The sequence below is a fragment of the Psittacula echo genome (genome assembly GCF_963264785.1).
Source record: "Psittacula echo genome assembly, chromosome: 7".
Lineage (NCBI taxonomy): Eukaryota > Metazoa > Chordata > Aves > Psittaciformes > Psittacidae > Psittacula > Psittacula echo.
In genome coordinates, this window is record NC_137740.1 from 22,179,451 (window position 1) to 22,203,698 (window position 24,248).

A 24,248-nucleotide genomic window follows, 5' to 3' on the forward strand; every position below is an offset into this window, starting at 1 on the left:
GCAAAGAAGGGGTGGGCAGGCATTAGCCTACTGATGGGTGGGTGTCCTTGAAAATGTCCACTTAAGTGAAGGCACACATTATGTGACAAATAATATGTGTGCCACATAATGTGACAGATGTGTCACAGGAAGAACACACATTTTGGAAGGCTAACACCGCTTTTTCCCTGTTGTTCCCTTTGGGGCATGCTTAGAGGGGCTGAAGCCTCCAGCAAAGGTAACTCACCAGTGGCCATCACAATGCTGTGTCCCGGGGATGTGTTCTAGAATTCCATGGTTACCTAGTGAGTTCTCAGTGGGATTACTGAGGACTCTCAGAGGACTCTCGAGGACCACAGAGCTCTCTGCATCTCCCTCTTTGTTGCCCTTCAGGGAAATATTGCTTTTGTAATCTCCAGCACTGCAAACGCACTTAGGCAGTCCTGGAATTAAACCCTTCCCCTATCTCCACTTCCTGCCTTCAAATGGGTTCTGCGTAGTACCTCAGCACTGTGTGTGGTTGCTGCCAGGACATCTGCTCAGGTAGTGATGGAAATTTCACATGAGATCCTGCTATGTCTGCCCCAGACAGAGCAACTGCAGATTTCTTCTTAGCTGTCCTGTTTCATCAGATCTGCGGCTGAGACCCAATCTTGAAGACCTTCCAGTAGGAAGGGGAGAAAGAAAGAACAAACTGTGTCCCTCTTGAAGCAGCAGTGACCTATTTCCCTGGCCTGAGGAGGAATCTGCTCCCCAGGTGGGTATTTGTAATGCTGTGGTGTCAGGTTTTGGGCACCATCATGCCTGGGGTCTTTGACGTGCCTTGCAGCAGAGAGGTGGGTGTGCTTGTCTGTGGCTCTGTGCTGTTGGTGGGAATGGGAAGGGGTCTGTGGAGAGTGTGGAGCAGAGGTTTTGTGGCCTTTCCAGTACTGGACATCTCTCTGTGCTTGCCTAAAAGAGGTTGGCTCCAGGACAGATTCTGCCAACCTTTCAGCCCTGAGATTCCTTGTTCTAGCCATTAACAAAACGCAGTTGCATTATGTTGAGCGTCGTGTCCCCTTCTGTCGCTGTGCCTGCAGTCCCTGTGACTGTCCCCAGCATGGGCATAAAACACACATAGCAGCGTGCAGACTCCCTGCGCACCCCGCAGCGTCCTCTGAAGCGAGGACATGTCACCAGGTGGCGCTGTCAAATCAGGAACGTGAGGCTGTCCGCGGCAGCAACAACACGGCTCTGCATTTCACACTGGGGACTCCGCAGCCGCAATCAGTACAGGGCCAACTAATAATTAATTGTGGGGCTGGTGCTGGGGATCCCAGGGTGACAGTCTTGGGCTATTGGCACCGACTTGCTCTCTAACCCTGAGTAAGTTAGCTCATTCCTTTGTGCATCACTGCGCTGTTCTGTGCAAGGACATCATGGACTTGTGAAAGCATGTTAGAGATCGTGCCTGAACTGCCTGTGCGCACATGTGTGACTTGGGGAGGTCATGTCCTGCTACACTGCAAGGCACTGGCTATATTGTATTAGTTCACATGGTTAAAGCTGTTGGGTTTAGCAGCAGTAAGTGGTGTGCATGTCCTCAGGGTTCACATGAGACACATGTTCTGATTGTGACAACGAAGGGATGTTGTCCTTTGGGTGATGTTTTGGGTTTGGGAGGTGAGGGCAATGACTGACTTGTGCACTGCTGCATGATAGCTTGGCAATGCCTGCCCTGCATCAGCTGCTGAGCAGGGACAGCTCCAGGATGGTGCTAAGCACAGCCCCTTTGGGATGTACACTCACCTTGCTTTCATCGCAGCCTGGGGATATGAGCTGGTCACTATGCCATATCGCAAACTAAAATGGGGAAGGGGCAGCCATGAGCCTTAAAACATCTGCTCGACCTAGTGGTGCTAGGCAGGAGGAGTTCTGTGAGACCCTGGGGAGGTGTTGCTTTGTTCACAAATTCAAAACGATTTGTGGTGCCTGAGAGATGAGAAGGGCATTAGAGATGAGCTGGTGTAGCTGTCACACACATGAAAGACTCAAAAGTCCTCAGGAAAAGGTTGTAACTGTCAAAAAAGTTCATTTTCCAGTTGGAAACTGAACAGATATCCAGTGAGACACTCAGAGACTGATGCAGCTCTGCTGATGCCTGTTCGGCTCTGAACTGACCTCACTGGGGGCTGTTCTGATTTCTGCTGTGAAAGGACCAAGGTTGTGAGCAGAAACAGGCCAACATGGTTACTCTGGGAGTGTACACAGCAATTTCCATGGAGTCTCTCCCCAAGAGGAGACCCCAAGAGGTCTGGCAGGATGGAGCTCCACTCAGCCTAACCCGCAGGAAAAAAAAAGAGGCTTTAAAAATATGTGGACACATGAGTACAGACCAGGAGAGCTGCTCCCTGTGAAGGGATCTCAGAGAAGAGTGCAGAGTGGCTGGACCCTATTTATACATAGAAAAGGGTAGGGTTGCAACACCAAACACGTCAGAAGAGCCTCACTCCCCTCTGTCCAAGTTACCTGCATCCTGCATTTACTGTAAGGGTGGTGAGGCACTGGAATGGGTTGCTCCATCCCTGTCGGTGTTCAAGGCCAGGATGGACAGAGCCTTGGGTGACATGGTTTAGTGTGAGGTGTCCCTGCCCATGGCAAGGGGGTTGGAACTAGACGATCTTAAGGTCATTTCCAACCCTAACTATTCTATGATCCCCTAGCGTGGGGAGCAGCCCACCCTTGGCAGACCTGAGGCTGCCTCTGCCAGGGCAGAGTGTCACACTTCTGGGGTGGCAGAGGGATGGGGCTGGGTTTCTTATCCTTGCCCAACATAAACCAGTATGGCAAAGTCCAAGGCTGCCCGACCACAGGGTCAGCCTCACTGCCTGCAGTCACTGGCTGCTTGCAGCCTCTCCAGGCAGGCCAACCTGCCCCTTCTGGGGTGGGAGGGATGGTGGGGCTATTTCCCCCACAGCTCCAGTTGGTACCCACTGACCCATGGCAACCCTGAATACCTTGACATTGCTTTTGGTCTCAGCTGATAGTCTACAATCCTTGCAAGCTGGAAAGCCCCAGCACAAGAGAGTGGTGCACGCACCTTGCTGCGCAAACTTGCTCTCTGTCTAGCATAGGTATTACATGTCCAAAGTGATCTTTTGGGGGAAGACTGGGTTTTTTTGTTTCCCTCCATACAGCCTCAGCCTGTTCTTATATAAACAGTTCAGGACACCTCAAAGACTGTTAGCAATGGGTGTGTTACTTTTTGGCCCATAGCACCTTAAAGTTTAAAATTTTTAAGGAAATGTCTGAGGTTTCAGGTATCACAGTTCAACTTGAAATATGAATTCCTTTCTTGAACATACTAGAATTATTTTTTATGTATGATTTTCATGCTCAGTCCCCTGGGTGTGTAGACTTGTTTGCTTAGCAAGGACATCTCTGGTATTTCCTTATATTAATTAGAGGTATTTTTGAGCCTACTGCCATCTGTCTGTAGTTTCCTTGCTTGGGGCAGACCATGAAGGCTCGGCTCTGACCTGTTACACCTGACGGCCCCTGCAGCATGCTCTGTGTTTGCCTCCCTCTTCCTCAGCCAAGGCAAAACCACTTGTGTAACCTTACACGAGTGTCCGGGTGTGCCGACTTTACCGGTCCAGGTTAAATATGTGTTGAGGCAGGATGGGGACCTAGTTCAGTCATAAGGAAGGGATATGGACAACAGGACTTTGCAGTTCTGTTTCATAATTTACAATGTTGGGCCTGGATCCTACCACTTAATCCACTTGCGCAGCAATGTGAGGATTTCTGCACTCTCACTTACAGAGCTGTGAAGTATATTAAGCTGAAATTATCTGCTAGCCCCAGCTAACATGGCCCTGGCCTAGCTGGAAGTGCATTTAGCAGTGTGAACAGCATTAATAAAAAAGGACCAAAAAACCCAACAAAACAACCCTGCACACTGTGACTGACTTCCAACTGCAGGGAAAGGCATGTGCTGAGTGCTCCCTGGGATATTCTCCACCCTTGTACAGAGCAAACCGAGCCAAGCAATTTCTAGATCTCAAATCCCGCCTGCTCCTGACATTCTCATCTTCCAGCTTCCCCTGGTTGCTTTTGAAGGCAAGCACGTGCTTCCCGGTGGCGGATCCTGCAAACTGAAGACGCTCAGCCTTTGTGCAAGGTCTGCACGCGTGCAAGGCAGAGCCAGCAAGAGGTAAGTTCTGCCTGTTAGGGTTGCTGCCAAACCAGCTTGAATCTGGCAGCCGCAATGCCCCTCCTGTAAAAAGCCCTCCTGGGGGAGGCAAGAGAGAGGGACTGCTGCAGGATGAAGCAATGCCATGGTTTCCTGTGAGGGGTGGCAAGGTGGGCATCCAGCACAGTGACCGTCACCAAGGTGGCTGAGGAAGGGGTGAAGAGGGAGGTGCAAGCAATGGGAGAGGAGGAGGTTGGGCAAGGCTTTCCTGGTTTGCTGCATTTTGAGGCCTCTCTTCCCTAAATGTGTCATGGGTGCTGAACTGCATGGGGAGGGAGCTTTTTTTGTTTTCTTTGCATATGCTTCTGCATGGTTTTATTTATTAATTTTATTTCTTAAATGGCCCTTCTTTGCAGCCCAGGTAACCTGCTCTGTCTCCAGAAGCCCCCGGGTCACCAGACCTCAGCTACCCTTGACCCTGGCAGCATCTTCAAAGAGAGCATGAGCCTGCTACGGAGTGTGCAATGTTTGTTCTCTTATCAGGCAAGCAGCTACCGCCTCCCTGCCTTGGGGGGTTTCGTCAGCCTCCTGAAGCGTTCCAGGGGACACCCATTCACTGCTGCTGTTTGCAGAAGGTCAGTCCCCCCTCACCTCCCTGGTGCAGATGTTTCCCCAGCCCATGGTGAGCTCTCTGTCCTCAGCGACTGCTGCTCCAGTCTTACCTGGGCAACTTGTAAATGAAGTGCTTGCTTGTCTTGGTGAGGCATTAGGTTTATTTTTCCAGCCCTTGCTGGTAAAAGGGTAAAAGAGGCTGCATCTTTAGTATCTCCAGCCCCATGAGCCCACTTTGGAGCTGAGGTCTCAGTAGCAGCGGGCACACTGGGATGGGTCCAAGCAGAGGCAGTTGTGCCCAGCAGTAAGCAGAGATGGAGGTGGTGCAGCATCAGGACATCCAGCCTATGTCTTTATGCAGGACCTTGAAGCCCGAAGTGCTTTCCCAGATGGGCCTGAAAATGGTGTATCTGAATTCAGGAATGTCTTAGCTGTTGGGCATGGGGAGAGGACAGATGCTGAAGATGTCCCTGCTTACTGCAGAGGGAGTTGGACTAGATGACCTTTAAAGGTCCCTTCCAACCCAAAATACTCTATGATTCTATGATCCTATGCTCATCCCTCCTCCCAGCTGTGCCATTGCTGGTAGCAGGGGCATTTTGGGTGCATCACACTTCCTCCTGCGATCTAACCAGTCACAACAAAATGGGCCATTCCTCCTTCTTGTGACATCTCTATTTAAAAAAAAAAAAAAGAAGAAAAGGAAAATTCATTCATTTCTGTTTAAGATTTTTTTTTTGTTTGGTGTTTTTTTTTGTGTGTGTTTTTGTTTTTGTTTTTTTTTTTTTTTTGTTAGTGCTGGTGAAAAGCAAATGGGTACCTGGGCTTTGCAGGACAGATCCACAATCTGATCCCAGAGCTGACAAGCTCTTCAGCTGCAGCATCTGGCCACCCTCTGAGATAGCCCCAGGGTGCTGGGAAGGAGTCCTAGCACTGCAGCAGCAAAGCCAGCAGCCACTTGCCCCAAGGCCTGAGCCACAGGGAAGTTTAGTATCCTGCCTTTTGACGTTGAATTGCATCCTGTCCTCCCCATGGTGTGACATTTCTGCATTTTAAGGCATTCCCAAATTTATGAGGCTACACTTCTGGGGGTGGCGGTGGTGGGGAGGGTGCAAGGCAGTCAGGGCTGCCCAGGGCAGCTGGGGAGGAATATGAGGTCAGGGATGGGGGTTCACATGGACAGCAGCCCCAGCAAGGCACAGCAGAGAGGGAAGCCATGACCCCTTGCTGCTTGGCTCCAGGATGGGGTTGGAAAAAGAGATGCTGGGGTAGTAATTGGACTGGGCACAGGTAAGAGCAGACACATCTCATGTCAACTGTGAGAGATTCAACAGTCCTGGTCTCCTGGAGAGACCAGAGACCTCTGTCCCAGCTGTGTGCTGTCCCTTCTGTGTTTGCACTGCTGCCTTGGAGGCAGACGCCTGGCCAGCCCAGCCCTGACCCACACACGCAGCTCACCAGGTGCTTTCCAACCCTGGCAATTGTCGCAGGATGGAAACTGTGCCGGAGGGAAGTGCCGGGGCAGGCGAATAAAGGTGTTCCCACGAATTAATAGGAGGAAGAAAAAAACATGAGCCAGCTTGGGCTCGCCCCTGGAGCAGCGCATTGTCTCTGGCCGGCTCGCTGCGTGTTTAGAGTGGGGCCCTTTGAAGGCTGATTTAAGTCCACCCCTGGGAAGTGTCACCTGTTGGCACCGTGCCTTCCACAGCTCCCCGATGAGGTTTTTGTCTCATTGAACGCTGCCGACAATAAGGGTCACTGGAGCACGCAGCTGGCAGAAGGCATAGCTTGAGCCGTTTTTCCCAAAAAAACCCCAACAGCCCGGAGGGGAGGGACGGCAGGCGGTAAACAAGCTGCCCGGAGCCCTGCGAAGCGGCAAGGGTACGTTTCTCCCTCGCTGGCCTCCCGGGAGAGCGTGCTGGTCCCGCGGCGCCGGCGCCTGGCTTTTCTCCACTGGCTCATAAACACGTACCGGGAGAGGGCAGGGGCCTGCCACCAAACCTCCCCCGGGGCAGGGAGCGATATGCTCCTACCCCAACCAGGAAAACCTTGTCCACGCTGCGGGGCCCTCCCAAGCAGTGGCTTCTGGCCGGAATGTATTTCTCGGATGGTGAGGAGATGTTTACATGGCAAAGCTGTCTCTGCCTCTCTGCTTCTCCTCGGGGTGGTTCGGAGCTCAGCAAGTGAAAAGAGGAGCTCCCCAGCCCCAAGACTCAGAGGGTCACCCTGCACTGCAGGGACTTCCACCTGGGAACACCCTGGGCTTGTTAACTGGTGCCAAAGTTTCTGGGAAATTTGCAGCTATCAAGTACATTTCTAGGAATTTGGAGCTGTCAGTGTACTGATTAAACAAACCCTCTCAGCAAACGTAGGGGAAAGGGCTGGGCACAGCTTTACATTGTGGCTTGACAGCCCCCTTTTATGGGAGCTATTTTGGATCTCTCCTGGCCTGACTGGGTCTCAGCACCAGTTCCTGCCTCCTTTTGCTTCAGCTGAGCTGCTGAATTCAGGTAACCACATTCAGGTAACCTGGCCTGAATGTAAGATCCCGAGCTAATTTCCATAGGTAAAACATAGCATTTGTTTCTGTGTTGGCATCTTTGCTCTATACATAGGAGGTACTTGGGGGGAGGCAGTTTCTCTCATGGTTGGTAGCTCTGCCTTGCCCAGTCAATGCAAGGAGGTGAAAAGCACTTTATCTGCATTCTGGACAGCCTCGGGGGATTAACACACACTGCGGCTGATCCAAGGTAGTGTTAAAGAGGGGGTTATCCCCAGAGGGAGGGTGCTGATCTGGTTCTTGACATGGGCAATAAATCAAGGTTTAGCCAGCAATTCCACCTCCTCCTGGCTGAGGATCCAGCGCTGTTCACTTTTCTCCCAGTCCCTGGCTATTGAGAGCCTGTGTCTTCAGTAAGGCGGTTGTGACAGTCAGGAGGGTCCAGCTCCAGGGGTAGCAGTTTGGGTGCCAACCCCCGCGGCTGGCATGGGGCAGCCCAGCATCCTGTCACCTCGAGACAGGTGTGTGGGTGGTGTGTACTTGGCTTGATACCTGTGTATGCATGCAGGTATGTGCCCATGGGTGGCAGCTCATTCTCCTAGTGTTGGCATTGCTCTTCCCCCGCCGCTTGGGCCAGGGTTGGGAGGTGCAGAGAGCTGAACAGAAGCGGGGATGGGACAGCAAGAGCAAGCTACCGGGATGGAAAAATACTGGGCAGTGCCTCCAGTTTGCAGGATGCCTCCTGCCACCCGGGTGCCTCTGTAGTGGGTGCTCCTGCACCCACGGTGGGGCTTGGAGATTTCTTCTCCCTTGTGTGACAGGGACCAATCCTGTCTCCTGGAGCGAGGGTCTTAGCTCGGATCCAGAGGATTCAGGTGCCGGAGCCTGTTACTTGGTCCAAGGGGCAAGGGGGGATTGAGTGGGCACTGTCTGTTCCTCCACCCCCAAACATTATGCGCCAAGCCTGAGCCAGGGTTTAGAGGGGCCTCCAGTTCCTCCCCCTCTTTCTTCCCCGCTGGCCCTGTTTACTGTCGGCGGCTGATTTCCATCCCTAAGAGTTACGCAAAGGCAGCTGCTAATGTAAACCCCACGGAAAGCCCTGGATCTACTCCCGCCGCCGCCCTCCCAAAACTATGTGAGATGAGGGGTTACTTTTTGGGGCCGAGAGGGTCGCAAAAAGGACCCAACACTCCTCCCCCTCTCCCCGTCCGGGGCGAAGCGAGAGGCTCTCCCCCTCTCCCGGGGACAGGGGGCACGACCAGCCCAGCCGCCGCAGGAGGAGGAGGAGAGGGGCGGGGTGGTGGCCCCTCGACTCCCGGCCAGGCCGCCGCCGCCGCTGCCCAATCAGTGCGGCGGGGCCGGCGCTGCGGCGCCATAAAGCGGCGGCGGGTGCGGTCGTGTGAGTTGAGTGTGGGAGGCTCGTGCCCGCTGCCGCCGAGCGCAGGTAACGGCTCCGCGGGGTGGGAGAGGGCCGCCCGCGCCTTCCCCGCTGTAGCCCCTCGGGGTGGGGGGTTGGTAGCGCCGCCTTGTGCCGCGCTGCCGGGGGCAGAGCTTTGAGGGGAATATTCCTGGTTCGTTTGTTTGTGTGTGTGTGGGAAGAGGCAGCTCGAGTTTTCTCTTGAGAACAGATGCTTTTCGCAGGTTTCTTTCTTCACGAGGCTATTTAGCTGTTTGCGTAAATTGCCTCCCTGCCAGGGAACGAACGTGTGGGTGACGATGCTCGCAGGGGAGTAGGGCTGGTGGGGACCTTCCCCGGGCGGGCAGCGAGCGCTGCCGTAGCGGGGTGGGCTGACCAGGGCTGGCCCGGGCAGCCGAGCCTCCTTGCAGAGATGTTACTATGTGTTGGAGTGACTTTTCAAGTCATTTCACATTTACAAGTCGATGGCATTTCTAAGCTCCTGCAGACACTGCTGCTTTGGTCCTGTCACGCATGAGCTGGCTGTCCCTGGGATCGCCGCTCCAGGCTGTGCCGGGCTTCCAGAGATGCATCAGCTCTCGACGTGTGGGATCAGAGCCCCTTCAGTCTCCTTCGCCATTGCTGCCTGGAGGCTGCTGCCTGGGCTGTTCAGAGATTGCTTGCGCTGCCTGTTGCTTGTATTTGTGCTTCCTCCTTTTTTCTAGACGAGGCTTGTTTAACTTCAGACCAGATGATCTGAGAAGGCAGCTGGGGCTGGCAGATCCTCCTCGCTGAATGTTAAGGAAGCTCCAGCTAAGCTTTCTTGTTCAGTAGCCTGGCTTTGGAGCCTGGTGAATGTGGAGGTGAAAAGTTCATACAGGGCTGAGGAGCACTTTTGAAGGGTGTCACTTGGTGGATAAGTGATATTAGTTTATTGGCAAATGTGAGCAGGAGTTTGAGTATTAATGATACTCCAAAGGTGTCACTTCTGGAGCAAGGCTCTCCTAGCTGCCTGCATCTGTCTGGGCTGCTATCTTCTGTCTGCAGAATGGCATGGAACTGCTGGAGATGGCAGCGAGCCCTGTGGCCAAGCTGTCTCACGCTCCCCCCTGGCTGGAGGATCAAAAGTCTGGGAGCATAGGGAAGGGCTCACTGTTGGGGTTGTGTTTTGTATCATCCTTGCAGGAACCCCCTCATCCAGACCACAACCATGGCCACCTCGGCGAGCTCCCAACTCAGCAAAGCCATTAAGCATATGTACATGAAGCTGCCGCAGGGAGAGAAGGTCCAAGCCATGTACATCTGGATTGATGGGACAGGAGAGAACCTCCGCTGCAAAACCCGCACGCTGGACCATGAGCCCAAGAGCCTTGAAGGTGAGAGGGCAGGTGCAGGATTCACAGGCCTTTGCTGTATGGAGAAAGCAGCTGTACTTGGCTGCTTCAGAGAAGGGTTGCCATTTATCTCTTTTCATGGTGGAAGAATGGTATTTGAGGAAAACATTGCTCCTCACCCCCATGCAGTTACCTCTTTCCCCAGATCCCCCAGGGGAATGTTCCCAGCTCTCCAGATGTGGCATTTCAGTGAGATGCCCGGGGTTGGGAGCCAGCCCCTGGCACTGTCCTGCTGTGGAGGGGGCTGTTGGCAGGGGCTCGGCGGCCCATTGACTCTTTAGTATGCGTTTTGGCCGGAAGTAGTTTGGCAGAAGAAAGTGGAGGGGAAAGAATGGAGCTATCCGGTGTAATTAAGAGCTTGTGTCCCTCAGAACAAACAGTCCCAGCTTACACAATAATAGCATTAGGATTTTCCCCAGGTTGCCATGGTGCTGGCAGGAGACAGTTATGAAATGAAAATGCTGTGTGTGACTGAGCAGAACTGTCTTTTTTTTTTTTTTTTTTTTCCTTTCCTTTCCCTTCTCTCCCCTTCTCCCTCTAAGGGAGTGGTTGGCACAGCTCCCTTGAAATCTTTGTGTTTTCCATCCTCCCACTTTCCCCCCAGGATATGGAGGAGATAACATTGCATAGTGGAGTTCACTGCCCCTGCTGTGCTTTGGCCTGGGGGGCAGTGCCCAGCCTGGATGGGTCGCTGAGGGGGGCAAAGCTGGCCATAGTTCTCCTCCATATGCGATTCCACCTACATGTGATTAGCTGTCCCACCTTCTCCAGACCATGCAGTGTGAATATGGGATATTTAATGGCTCCTCTCCTTCATACAGCTTGAACATGTCTCATGCTCTGCCCTTTTCCAGCTTGCCCAGTTACCTCTGTGAGGAGACTGGGTGTTCTGCTCATCCCCATGGTTATTACGACATGGGGAACATTCTCAGTGCTGCTTGGTTTGCTTGGGCTTGGCCAGCAGCCCAGCTCATCATGTTTTCCTGGGTGGCTGGGAAGTTGCACTCCCTTGTTTTTCTCTTGTTTTGGTGTTCTGTGTTTTTGTGAGTTGATTGTTGGTTTGTTTTGCTTCCCCCATTTGGAGCAAAAACAGCTGAGCTGGGATTAAAACTATCATAGGCCTGTTCCCTGTAAACATCTTCACCCTTGTACTACTGAAGGGCATCAGGGAGACCATCCTCTTGGTGCCTGGGGACCTTAGGTCACTGTGGCTTCTTTCTCTCTGCTCCAGATCTCCCTGAGTGGAATTTTGATGGCTCCAGCACCTTCCAGGCTGAAGGCTCCAACAGTGACATGTACCTGCGACCTGCTGCCATGTTTCGGGACCCTTTTCGCAAGGATCCAAATAAACTAGTTCTCTGTGAGGTCTTCAAATACAACCGTCAGTCTGCAGGTGAATGGACCTTTTCCTGCTGGAGGTGGTGTTTCTGGGAAGGGGAGAGGGAGACATGCCCAAATGTTGGTTATGTCCTTAGCATTATGCATGACGCAATCCTTGCCCTGAAGGTAAAAGGCAAATGAAGTGATGGTGGTGAAGAAAGGGCTGGCCCTGGGATTCTTCACTAATGTTGCTGGGAGTCAAACTGTGAATAATGTGGAAATGGGGATTGGAGGTGAAGATGCTAATACGGCTTATGTTGCTTTTTCATTCTAGAGTCAAATCTCCGACACACCTGCAGACGAATTATGGATATGGTATCCAACCAGCATCCCTGGTTTGGGATGGAGCAAGAGTACACTCTTCTGGGGACAGACGGACATCCATTTGGCTGGCCTTCCAACGGCTTCCCTGGACCCCAAGGTAATCTTCATGCAGTCTGCGCTGGATCAACTCAGGAGCGCTTGAATTCTAATCAGTACAACACGGTTTAAGTGGTTCAGGCAAGCTGAAAGGTTTGTAGGGGTTTCCTGAGCTGAAGATGGACAATAGCAAGCAAGATATTGGTAAAAACTAAACCATGAGATTAAGATTGTTACAGAAAAAGCTAAAATGGTGACTGGCCACAACCAGATTTGCTGCTTGGTTTGATAGTCTGCAGGTGACTTAAACTCATGTCCACCACTACAGAGCACAAGCCCAGACTCTCAGAGGGACTCGCTGTCATCAGTGCTCTGCTTTATTAGTGCTTCCATGAAAAACAGATTTTGGGACTTTTCCACACATCTCAAGCGTTTGAAGAGTTCTTCCCTCTGTTCTCAGTCTTCACTGAATTTAAGCCTTTTTCTTTCTAGAAACTCACATTCCCCTTGCTGTTCACCTGTGCTGTTGCAGGTCCGTACTACTGTGGTGTAGGGGCAGATAAAGCCTATGGCAGAGACATTGTGGAGGCCCACTACCGAGCGTGCCTTTACGCTGGTGTGAAAATTGCAGGAACCAATGCAGAAGCGATGCCAGCCCAGGTAAATTGTTTCAGATGCCTCAGATAATGAGGTAGTACAGAAAAATTCCAGGCAGCAGTTTGCTGCCTGCTCTGATTTGTTTTGTTCTATCAATGATCAGAGCATAAGGGGGTGGGAAATGCCTAAACAGCAAGTGACTGCCCCACTAAGCCTGTGACTCCTCCTCCTTGTAGTGGGAGTTCCAGGTGGGACCATGTGAAGGGATTGAGATGGGGGATCACCTCTGGATTGCACGCTTCATCCTCCATCGGGTGTGTGAAGACTTCGGTGTTGTCGTGTCTTTCGATCCCAAACCCATCCCTGGGAACTGGAATGGTGCTGGCTGTCATACCAACTTCAGCACCAAGAGCATGAGGGAAGAAGCAGGTCTCAAGTAAGTGTTTTGAGCTGGGCAGGTAGCATCTGTTCACTAGGCTGCAGGCTGGACTTGGTTGCTAGCGCTGAGCTTTTTGCAGAGCTTTTGTTGACATGGGAGATGTCAGTTTGGCATGTTTGAGACTTCCTTCTGGATGTTTGTTTTTTGGAGGGTGGTTTCGGGTTTTTTTGTTTGGTTGGTTTTTCGGTTTTGTGGGTTTTTTTTTATTTTGTATAATGGTAGACTCCCATTTGGGTGCTGGGTGGGAAATTCAGCCTGCAGTATAGCTCCATCAGTGCTGACAGAAGCACAGGTGGCCAGGGTGCAGTTATTTATAACAGGCTGTCCAGCTCTTGATCTGTCAGTGCTGGGAACAGACAAACAAACTCAGCATGGTTTGTGGTTTTTTGTTTGTTGGGTTGGTTTTTTTTTGTTTGTTTTTTGGTTTTTTTGTCTTTTTAATAACCATGATGAAAGAGAAGGACTATTTGCTTCTTCCTGGGCCAGGCTGTGGAAGCAAATGCTGTGTTTTCTTAAACATGAAGATCCTGGAAATGTAAAACTTGAGTTCCTGTATGAGACTGATGTACTGACTGCAGGCAGGGACCTTACAGTACTGGATTGCAGTAGAGTTCTATGAGGGGATTCCTTCTAGCAGTCTTCTTGACTTAATCATAGTGATGTCTTGAGATAATGAGCCAACCTATGACCAGGTTGCTCATGTGAGCTTCCCCAATAGAAACTTACTTGTTAAGCAGTCTCTTCTCTGAGAGCAAGTTCTCCAGTGGCAGTGTGCCTGTGGGATTTAGCAAGGGACTGAAGTGGTCTTGTCTCACACATAGCACTACTGAAGGACCCTGTGGGATTTGGCCATGGGGATTCTTTTCCAAGAACCAGCCTGGATCAGTGGTAGGAGTGGAGAGAAGCCCTGTGTTAAGGTTGTAGAGCTTAAGGCTTCATCGTGAAGTGGCTTGGGGACAGCAATGACTCTCTTGTCACTTTGACACAAGTGGCTCAGTTGTACCATCCATCAGACACTCACTGTGTCTTCCCCTCTTCCTTGCTTCCTTTGCAGGTACATTGAAGAGGCCATTGAGAAGCTGAGCAAGCGTCACCAGTACCACATCCGTGCCTACGACCCCAAAGGGGGGCTTGACAATGCCAGGCGCCTGACTGGTTTCCACGAGACATCCAACATCCATGAGTTCTCCGCTGGCGTGGCCAACCGTGGTGCCAGCATCCGTATCCCCAGGAGAGTGGGCCAGGAGAAGAAGGGCTACTTCGAGGATCGTCGGCCCTCTGCCAACTGTGATCCTTACGCTGTGACAGAGGCCCTCATCCGCACATGTCTCCTCAACGAAACTGGAGATGAGCCTTTTGAGTACAAAAACTAAGCAGACTGCGCCCATAGGCATCACCTCCCCCCCGCACTTCCCACACCCCTAAACTTCCCTTCTAGTGTAATCCCGAGGGTACAGGATAACACATTTTGTGTCTCAGTAACTCTTGTTGTCTTGAGGTAGGGAGGAGGGCAAATTTAGTTCTATCAATTTCTGGTTGTCATTGACTCTTCAGAAGACAAGAGAAGGAGAGGATGTTAGAGAACTTTTAACCACTGTTTTATTTTTTGTCTAATTCATGTGAACATTTTATGAGATCCAGTGGCTTCCAGGAACAGACTACACAGGCAAAAAGCTGGTAGGTGAGTGGAAAGCTTAAAACTACAGTTGACTTCCCCAAGGATCAAATTTGGCTTGTTGCCTCCATTGCTGGCTCTCTGCAGACTAATGGTTCTCTAAGGTTGGTTCTGTTCTGTAGAGAAGGGAAGACAGGAACTGTGATGTAGCCCCATGTGCTCCTAGCTGTATTGTGTGATGGGGAGATCTTCACCCTCTAGTTGCTCTGAGGTTCCTGGTAATCGTCTGGCACATTGAGCTATGCACAGGAGCGGTGAGAATTCCTGGTTCTGTCACTGCAAGTCACCTGATCTTTGTCTCATAACACAGAGTGAAGTAGTATTTTTATATTTAAAAATGACAAAAAAATTATATATGAAAGTGTTTCTTAAAAAAAAATAAAATAGATGGCTTATCCAGTTGGAGCAGGCAGAGCTGCTGTGGATGCGGTCAGAGGGCCTCCAGGTGGGACTGAGGGTGAGCTTGAGGGCTCAGTGGATGAGACTTGAATGAGATTTGTTTTGGCATGGAGTGGAATTTGCAGGAGGTAGTTCCCAGACTTGGGAAGCCCATAACTGGAGCAGCTACAGTGTGCTCATTAGTGTGTAGATCAACAGGAGGAAAGCGTCTTGAACTGAGAGCTGACCGGTCAACTTGACTGCATTCTGGTCAGAACTGTGGATGTTTTACCTTTCCAGCAGGGTTAGCATGTCACTAAAGCAGGGCTTTTGATAAAGGAAAAAATAGTTTCAGATACTTGTTTTTTTTTCTTTCCCAGGGTTCTTAGTTTCTAAACCTGAGTGGTTTTACCAAGACCATTAATGTCACTGTTGTGTCCTGGCTGTTGGGCTGCCTGCTTTCCAGCTGTGATGGGGGCTAGGAGAAGAGAGAGGTCACCCGTCCCTCCTGGCCAGCCCTAGCACCTCCCAGCTTGTGCTGGTGAGTTCAAACATCCAGGGATTTTACATTCGGGTATCTTAGATGGTGTCAGTTATATTCTGTTGCATTTGGACTTCTGCCGAATAGCTGTTGGGTTTTGATTTTGTTTTTTTTTATAATAAAAAAAGAACAAAATCTTAATTCTGATGTGTGCATCATTCTTGTGATTCAACCTGGCAGCTGCCTTTGTATGCATGTTGCTTTCACTGTTTGAAGGGAATTTGACCCTGATAGTGGGGTAGGCTTTGGCTTTCATTTGTGGGGTGGGTTTTTTGGGCAGTGGTCTTGCAATCCATGTGTGCTCCCCAGAAAATGGGGTTTTGTAGGTGGTGGTTGTTTCTCCAGCTATGACTGGAGTGGGCCTTTTCTTGGTGTGGGAAAGGGCCTGGGCTTGTGACCATCCATAGAGAGGGTTATGGGATAAGTATGGGTGTTTGTGAATCTTTCCAGCCTCCTCCATACAAGTTCTACAGGATTTAGAAATCCCATAGAAAACAAAATTCCAGCAAACCACAAAAAAAAGGGTTTGTTGGAAGAGGACCCTTTCCCGCTCTCCCTATGGAGAAAATGCTGCTCCATGAACAACATTGTGCTGCAAAAAGACTTTTCAGATAATTAATAAAAAAACATGTAAAAAAAGTTAGAATGAATTAGAATAAATCTTTCTTATAGACATTGTTTTCTGATATTTTTTTTTTTTTCTAAAGCCTCCTGTTGAGTTTGCATTGCAGTTACCTAAACACCATTTCCCAGCTATACAGGGTAGAGAGGCTCCCTCTCAAGGCTGTGGAACTCTTGCTAAATTGAGCCTGAAACCTTTAGAAACTGAATTTGCTGCTTATGTATTTATATAAAACATTTTTACTTTTAATCTTAGTTTTTCATGAGGAAGAGAATCCCTTTTTCCTGTTTACTTGCACATCCTTAAAATGTGAACAATGGTACAGAAATGTTCACTGAATACAAGAAAATGCACATATTGGCCCCAAAGGGTTTGCTAGGCACATTGGAGCATGAGGAACTGCTGTGAATTAAGGAGTCAAAAGTAGCACCAGCTTTTTGAAGGGCATGTTGGTTTTGTTCCCTTTCAGCCAACCACCAGCTCGGGAGACAAGGCTGCTCCAAGAAGATTAATATATCTGGTCACACACCAGACTTTTCCCCATAACTAAATTTTAAGGCAATCAAAAGAAGATTAGCCACAGCTCCCTTCAAATACAGCCTGCAGCAAATGAGCTAATCAAGATCTTACTTGCAGCATCTTTTAACACTGAACTGTGCCAGCCCAATTACCATGAGGATATGAGGGCTTTTCTCTTTCTGAAAAGGCTGATGAATCAGGTGTGTCTCGTTGGGTTTCTTCTATCTTTACACACTCTCAGGGTGCCCTGATGCTGCTCCCGTATCCATATACCACTTCCCTTTTTTTTTTCCTTTTTTTTCCCCCCCTTTTAATAATTTTTAGCACTATTTCATCTTTGCTGTAGATCAGCCTTTTCATCCTTATGCAAACTCTGGCTCTGACCACCTCTCTTCCTGAACACAGCTTCTAGAGGAGAAATCAGCTAGTGGTAGGTGGGTAAGGTTTTGCTGAGCTGTCTTTTGGATGCTGTTACCTGGCAGGGGAGAAAGGCACTTCTTGTTGCTAGAGAAAATTGTTTTTATTTCTCCAAGTCTCTGTTTTTCTCTTGTCCTGGGATGTTGATATTGGCCTGTGTGACTGTCCTGCATCTCCTTCTGCAGTGGAGGGTGGGAAGGGATGGTCCCAGGAGGGGAGCGAGACAGAGGCTACTGAAGGGGTAATTTGCATAGCTCTGCAAGAGACTCTGTTTATGCTTGAACCTCATGTTACCAGAGTAGTCCTACTTTGCTCTCTTGAAATGCCTCCTGGAGGCAGCTCCTCCAATACAGTGTTCAGAAAAGTCGTGGCTGAGATCTACACTTGCTGTTCGTCGGCATTAGTGTGGAGCCATAGAAGAGGAGCTGGAGGTCCTTTGGCCTTTTGAAGGAGGCCAAGGCATGCTCTGTAAAGGTGCTGTAGCCCAGCCTGCAGGGAACAAGTCAAGTGTGGTGGGTTGGTAGTTTCTTGTGTGACCCAGATGAGAAAGGTGGTGGAGCAGGAGGGGAATCCTGCCATCATGGATGTCAGTAATTCAGCCTCAGCTGAGCTGGGATTTCATGCCACTTGTAGAGTTACTGATTAAACTGAGGACAGCTGCTTAGGAAACAAGTGGCAGCTCTTGAAAGTCGAGATCTCCTCAGGTCTGACCCTGCATCCCCACCTGACTGGAAAAGCCAGACAGACCTAAGGTGGCTCGTGAGTAGGTCCTCCACGCACAAGTGGCTCTCCTGGCTCTGCTACTGGGACTGCCCATCTATGTGCAGTGTCTGGTTTCACTATGCTAGCTCTTGTGACTTTTAAATTGAATCCTGACTCTGTTTGCTGATAAAGTGGCAAGTCCATCTGTAGAACTTGCAATATTAGAGACAAATAGCTTTTCCTGAGGTCATGTAGATTGTGGGGGACATCAGTCACTGAGTAATGACCCATCTGGAATCTTAAACGTGTTTCTTATTAATTGCCCGATTCATGAAGAAATGGTGATCTCAGTTTGTTCCTTGTGACTCTGCTATGAGCTAGGGTTGGGTGTTTTGGGACTGTCCCCCTCTCTTATGCAATGATCTTTGATGAGAATATACAGAGAAGAGCTCTCAGCAGACCCAACCCTGCTGTTCTCCACACTGCAGTGTTTCCAAGGTCTCCAGCCCCAGCGGGAGGTGATGTGGATCAAGACCTCTTCCAGCTGCTCCTGGAAGTGTCTGCTTGTGACTGAAAGAAATGAGATCTGGGGCTGGGTGCTTCTTGTGGGTTAGCCCCAGAAACTTGAAGTGGCCTTGTACGCAGAGCATACATAGGTTGACCTCAATGGGAACCTGCCTGGCTGTGGAGAAACCCGGGGTCAGCGGGGAAAACTAGGAGGAAAATCTGTATTCTGTGGCTGCAGAATGAGCACTAGGGCTGCAGCTCTTCACAGTCTTGTAGGACTAGGCCCTTTGCCTCTCTTAAGCCTTCTCCCTCAGTGCTCCTTTCCTCCTCTCCCTGGTGAGATGATGCAACACTGCTGCATGGGTAGCAGTGCAGGGGTGTAGCAAGGCTTTACCTCTGCCAAAATATTACTCTTTTTTCCTCTCCATCCTAGTCTGCCCACAGGCTGGCACGGCTGGGCTATTTGCTTTCATAAGCTGCATTATGTAAGCCATGTCTTAAGTGGGAATGTGGTGCCAACTTGGGCTCGGCAGGGGGAAGGAGCCGCATTCCTCTGCTGGTGGGTTTAATCCCTGCCTCCAGCCACAGTTTGTTTGCTGGGAGGAACAGAAGGGCTGTGCCAAGGTTTCTAATCCCTTGCCCCAGGTGGAACCAGCTAGTTGCCACGGGAGCCCTGCTTTCCTTTGTGAACAGGTTATGCTCATGGCTCCTCTCAGCAAGCCCTTTCCTTGGCTGCTATGAGGGTTGGCCCAGACATGCACACCACGTCTTGAGATACCTTCCTCTCCTCCCCTTGTTTGTTGAACTCTCTGTGCTCTGTGGTTTGATTGCACTTTCTCAGAAAGGCTATTGGGGGAGAAAAATGGAAGTGGAGATTTCAACAATTCTAGCTTGAAAAACAGTAGCAAAGGTGGGTTGCCATGCTGGCATGGAAAGCAGGCAGGTTGCAGAGCCTGGAGAAGACCACATTTGTGCAGGCAGCTTCTCCGTCTGTCCCACCACTGACTGCCCTCCAGAGTGCCACATCTGCAGGATGTGACCCTTGTCAACCCAGGATCTGGGGGAGCCCTGGAGATCCTGCACCCACAGGTCCCTGAGGCACCAGCCTGTCTGGGTGTAGGGTGCAGGACAGCAGTGGCTGCTTGTCAGGGTATTTGTTGGCTCCCCAGCAACTTGAGCCCACTGCCTGTAGCTCCTGAGCTCAGGATCGATGACCTTCAGGACCCAATATGATTGGGCACGGGCTGTGTGGGTTCAGAAGGAAATTTGCGTTTTAGATGAAGCTGATAGCAGCAATGCCTTGATGTGTGTTTTTATGTCCTGTGGGTGGATGAGACATTAGACTCCACAGTTTTTGCTGGCAGCTTTCCCCAGTGCCAAACACTGTTAAAATGAGAATCATTAAGAAGGTCCAGGTTTAGGCTTTTTTTTTCTCATCACAAAGTTGGTGGCTCAAGCCCATCTGCATCGCTCATGGAGATGCTGGGCAGCTGGCTGTATTGTCCAGCTACTTCTGGGCAACGAAGTCCTGAGACAGAGCTTGGCCAAGATGCCTGAAATACTGGGAAAGCAATTGAATAGGATCCTCCTCTCCTACTGAGCTGAACCCGTAGGATTCTGGAAAGCATGCTGGCCAGCAGGTATTTGGTAAAACGCTAGGACCAGCATTTGCGTCAACCACAAAATCAATCTGTTCAACGTCTTCTCTGTTTTAAGGGGATCCTAAGCAAGCCATCAAGTTCAAGGTGGGAATAGCTGTGCTCAGGGCTATATTGTCTGAATGCTGTTTCCATTTAGAAAGCTGCCTGGGAACAGCTGGGCTTAGAGATGGGCTTAGCCTGTCTCTGAAACTTGGAGGCCATGGCTTCAGCTGGCTGAATCATTGAAAACTATGTGCTTGCTCTGTAATACCAGATATTTTCAGACTATTTTCCACCCAGACAGATAACACATGCAGGGTGATTAACTGGCTCCATTTTTATCACCTCCCCTTGCGGCTGGCTCTCCTGGCAAGATCTCCATCCACTCTTTAAAATGTTTTCACTGTAACATGGATGCCTTCCCTTCTGGTAAACAACTCTGCCACTGATCAGTGGGTGACACTGTCAATGTGAGCTGTAGACCTGTGAGGAAGCATTTCATTAAGAGATAGAACTGCTTTGGCCTGGAAGGTTTTTATCTGTAATCTCACTAGGATGAAGAAAGCTGCCTGTGAAGCTGGCTGGGGAAGGAGGTAGTCTCTAGCAGGGCTGTCCTCTGCACTGTTTTGTGGGTGTACACAGATTTGGAGGTGTGCCCCGTGTACCAGGAGCCAGGAACACTCCAGGGATGGTGGTTTGGCACTAAAGAGCATCTTAAAGATTGTGGCATGCTAGCAGTCTGTGCCATGGAAATGTCCTGGTAAGAGTGAGGTGTTTCATCTGGGCTTTGGCATGGGAGGAGCAGAAGAGCTCTGAGTCACTCCTGTGAGCCACCCATTTTGCTCCAAAGCACCTGGGAAGGAGTCAGCCATGCAGTTTGAGCCTGTGCATGTGTAAGCATAAGTCTATGTGGTTCCTCTTGAAACAAAAGACAGCCCTTCTCCATGCCTTGCAAAGAGGCAGCCTGGGCTTGCTGGGGAGCTTGTGCTGGAGAAGGTCATGAAGCTCATAAAATGAGAGCTTCGGCTGGAAGATCTGGTCTCAGTAAAACAAATCTCCATGCAGAGATTGGGATGGGGGGAAGGCAGTGGTGCCGCATGGGTTCTGTACAACACCTACAAGACCAGGGTGTATGGGTTTCTAATGGTCCTTAGCTGAGCCATATTACTCTCCAGGGCACCTGCGCAAACAGAGTGTGACCCTGGTGTCATGGGATGTCTTGGGTGGGAGCTAGTGACACCTTAGCCCAAACCGCTCTCTGACACCCAGTGGTTCTCCCTGTTCATCTCCCCCTCCCATCCAGCCAGTGGAAGCTGTTCACATAAAATCTAAAGCAAATGCTGCAGTACTTGTCTTTTTGTTGTGAATAATGTCAGGCCTTTTTGTCTGCATGCACTATTGAAGCAGCAGCTGTATTTCAACCATCTGGCAGTGCTCTGGGAGGAAATCAAGTGTTCTTAGCAAAGTTGGGGCAGATTATGGCTGGTGGAAACTGGTGTAATTCTGGTTGACCTCAGTGCTGAGCTGCTTTATACCAGCTTTGAACTAGGCTCCCAGACTGAGGCTGAGGGGGGGGGAGAAGAAGTGGTATTTGTAGAGATGAAACAGTCATGCATGCTGCTAGTGGTGTCTGTTGGAGCAGGAAAGTGAGGAGCTCCCCTGTGCAGTCAGGCAGCAGCTGCTGCTGGACAGGATTTTGGTTAGGTAGGGAGGTCTCTAAGCACTTGCTGTTGGATAGTCCTCTTCTGAAGCATGCAAAACCAAATATGAGACACTTCCGTGTCAGCTGGAGCTGTGTATGTGTGTATTGTCATACTCTGCCTGTGCATGCTGCAAGGTCAGAGCACCAGCCCTGCCAAAGCATCCAGCCCTTCTGGAAAGTGTCCACAGCACCTTGTGCTTGTCCCACAGGGTACACTGTGCCTCCCTCTGCCGGGTACCAGGAGGCAGGCAGCAGCCCTTCTTCTAGGCTCGGGAACAGCTTGTTTTGAACATCAGTGCCATGGAAAGCAGAAAGCAGGAGCAGATGTCCCTGTGGGCACCATTGGTCCTTCTCCCCAGCACAGCACGAGTTATCCCTGTGGCTCTGATGCCTGCAGACACCTGCCCCTCTGCTGCTGGACCCCCAGGCCATGCTGGACCCCCCCATACCAGCACTACCCCATACTCTCATTCAGGCCCCTGTCCTCTGCACAGAAGAAAGGACAGGTCAGAGCAAAGCGGCTCTGTGTGCTGAATTAATTAAAATAGTGACTCCTCTCAATGCTCAGCTCAACTTTCCCATCCCTCTGCTCTGTCTGTCCACTAATGCACTAACGGTAGCTCAGAGTGGTTTGAGAAGGATGTAGAAGATTGGAGAAGGCTGAGAGGAGTTGAAGGGGAAGGAACATGTTCAGATGTGAGGATTTTTGTCTGGTTAGTTTTGGGTTTGGGATTTTAGGGTTGGTTTTTTTTTTGGTTGGGTTTTTTTTTTTTTCTTTCTTTGGGCCATTTGTTATATTTTGGTCATGAGGAAACATGCAATCTTCCTCCATAAGAAAACGCTAATTGTTTGGTTGGTTTTGTTTGTTTTGTTTCAGGTGTTTTGTTTGTTCCTCTCACCCTGTGGATTTGGTTCTTAGTCCTGAGAAGCTGAATGGAACTTTGCTGTCAGAGGCACTGTGTCTGTCATCTTGCTACTAGTGGAGATTCTCCTCTGCTTTGCACATCTCTCTGCCCCTTGCTGAATAAACAAATGCCTCTGTCCTGGCCGTGCTGTTCCCAGTACCTGTGCTGGCGGGCTCCGGCTTGCCATATCCACAGGGACCAAGGTGGCTGCTCCAGAGCAATGTGGATATCCCCTCAACACAGTGGCAAGTGGAAAACAGCAGTGATGGGAGCAGTGGGGGTGAGGGGAAGGCACTGAATAAATCACGCACATGGATGGCCTTTTCTGCCTGAGTTGGTTTCTTTTTGCTAGGAGCTGCACAGGGTTTATTTTCTTGCACATTTCTGCTCTGTCTCTAGGTTCAGTTGGGTGTGCTGGGCTCATGACTCATTTGCATGGGTGCACTCTTCCAGTGCTGTTGACATCTGCTGATTTCAGATTGCTTTCCAACCATTAAACCCTATGTGGCAAGAGAGAATTGAAAAAGGGGAAGACACCTCATTAATTTTTACTCCACCCTGTATCCTTCCCATCTCTCTCCTTTTGCAGAGACAGGGAGGAATATTGTTTTGCTTGCCCTAGGGGGAAATGAGATGCTATTTAATTGCCTACCACCACGTAACATGGCTGTTGGAGACAGGGGCTAAATGATGCTGTGCTTGGCTGTCACTGCATGGCATTTCAGGCAGGATGGTGCTTCATGAACTGCAGTTCAGACTGTGCTGAGGCTGCTGCTCTGATTGAAGTGGATTGGGATTTGGGCAAGGTGTGCTCTTCCTTGCTTCCTGGATTACTGCCCTGAGTTCCTGGTGTTGGACACAGCTCCTGTTTCCACCTTTACTAGGCCAGTGCCACCAGACTGATCTAACCAGCCTCCTGGGCAGGCTCCCAGTTTAACCTCTTGCCTGCCTTGGTCCTTGTGGCTTGCGGGATACTTGCACAGTCTGCGGGTCCCTGCAGTGGCAGCTGGGTACAGGGAAGTTCCCAGAGGAGGAGGGCCAGAAACTGCTGAGTAACAAGGCCGGGCAAAGGGCGAGCTCATTTCTGTTTCTGCAGTCTGTTGTCAGCAGGAGCAACAAAATGATTAACTTGGTGGGGGGGTCAGGGAAGTGCACTGCCTGAAAGATGTCTCTCATCAACTGCTGGAGCTAGAGCTTGTGAACAACCAGTTGTATGCTGTAGTTTTAACCCATGCGGGCACACAGCGTCCAAGCCCTGCTTTGGCTCCTCCTAACCACACATCACCAAGTCAGCCGCAACCAGCTGTGTGTGAGGCAGGCTGAGACCCAAGGCATACCCCTGCTGTTCTAGAAATCAGCCTCTGTAGGATTAACTGTGCCTAGCAAGGCCACCTCCTTTGGTGGTTTTGGTTTTTGGTTAGTTTGGGGTTTTGGGGGAAGTTTTGGGGTTTGTTTGCTTTTGGTTTCTTTTTGAGTCTGGTGCTGTTTTTCAGATGGCGTAGCAGACAGACACTGCTCTGCAGAGCAGCTCTGTGTTTAAAAGGAAAAGTGAGGCATAGGACCCATGTTTTCAGCATCCCAAATATATTGAGATCAAAGGCAGTTTGCAAGGAAAATGATGGTTATTGCTACCCCCCAGAGTGCCAGTGCAACCTGCAATCTGAACAGCCACATTGTACACAACCTCACTGGGTCCCAGCTTGGCTCCTGATGCTCTCCTTAGCATGGGACAGTGATGGGGATAGCCAGGTCCTGGGCTGCCTTGGGAGCTTGTTCTGGTGGGAGAGGCATGAGCTTCCATCCTAGCCT

The 24,248-nt window shown here is 50.3% G+C and overlaps 1 protein-coding gene across 3 annotated transcripts; it reads left to right on the forward strand.

Moving 5' to 3' along the window:
• Window positions 1-7,137: 7,137 nt before the first annotated feature.
• On the forward strand, window positions 7,138-22,867 carry GLUL (glutamate-ammonia ligase). Of its 3 annotated transcripts, none has more exons than XM_080624101.1 (7): window positions 7,138-7,275; window positions 9,847-10,037; window positions 11,287-11,448; window positions 11,710-11,856; window positions 12,328-12,455; window positions 12,629-12,828; window positions 13,886-16,098. In XM_080624101.1, the coding sequence occupies exons 2-7, from the start codon at window positions 9,872-9,874 to the stop codon at window positions 14,202-14,204; spliced, it is 1,122 nt and encodes a 373-aa protein (XP_080480227.1). In that variant the 5' UTR covers window positions 7,138-7,275; window positions 9,847-9,871; the 3' UTR covers window positions 14,205-16,098. The 3 variants fall into 3 exon arrangements, 2 of the variants coding, with proteins under 2 accessions (XP_080480227.1, XP_080480226.1); XM_080624100.1 differs by lacking the exon at window positions 7,138-7,275 and adding an exon at window positions 8,621-8,709; XR_013957460.1 differs by lacking the exon at window positions 7,138-7,275 and adding an exon at window positions 22,412-22,867 and having other exon boundaries at window positions 13,886-15,425.
• The last annotated feature ends 1,381 nt before the right edge of the window (window positions 22,868-24,248 follow it).

Coding starts and splice junctions, on each gene's coding strand:
- GLUL (XM_080624101.1), top strand. CDS start 9,872: ATGGCCACCTCGGCGAGCTCCCAACTCAGCAAAGCCATTAAGCATATG. Junction 10,038..11,286: donor TGAGCCCAAGAGCCTTGAAG/GTGAGAGGGCAG, acceptor TCTCTGCTCCAG/ATCTCCCTGAGTGGAATTTT. Junction 12,829..13,885: donor AGGGAAGAAGCAGGTCTCAA/GTAAGTGTTTTG, acceptor CTTCCTTTGCAG/GTACATTGAAGAGGCCATTG.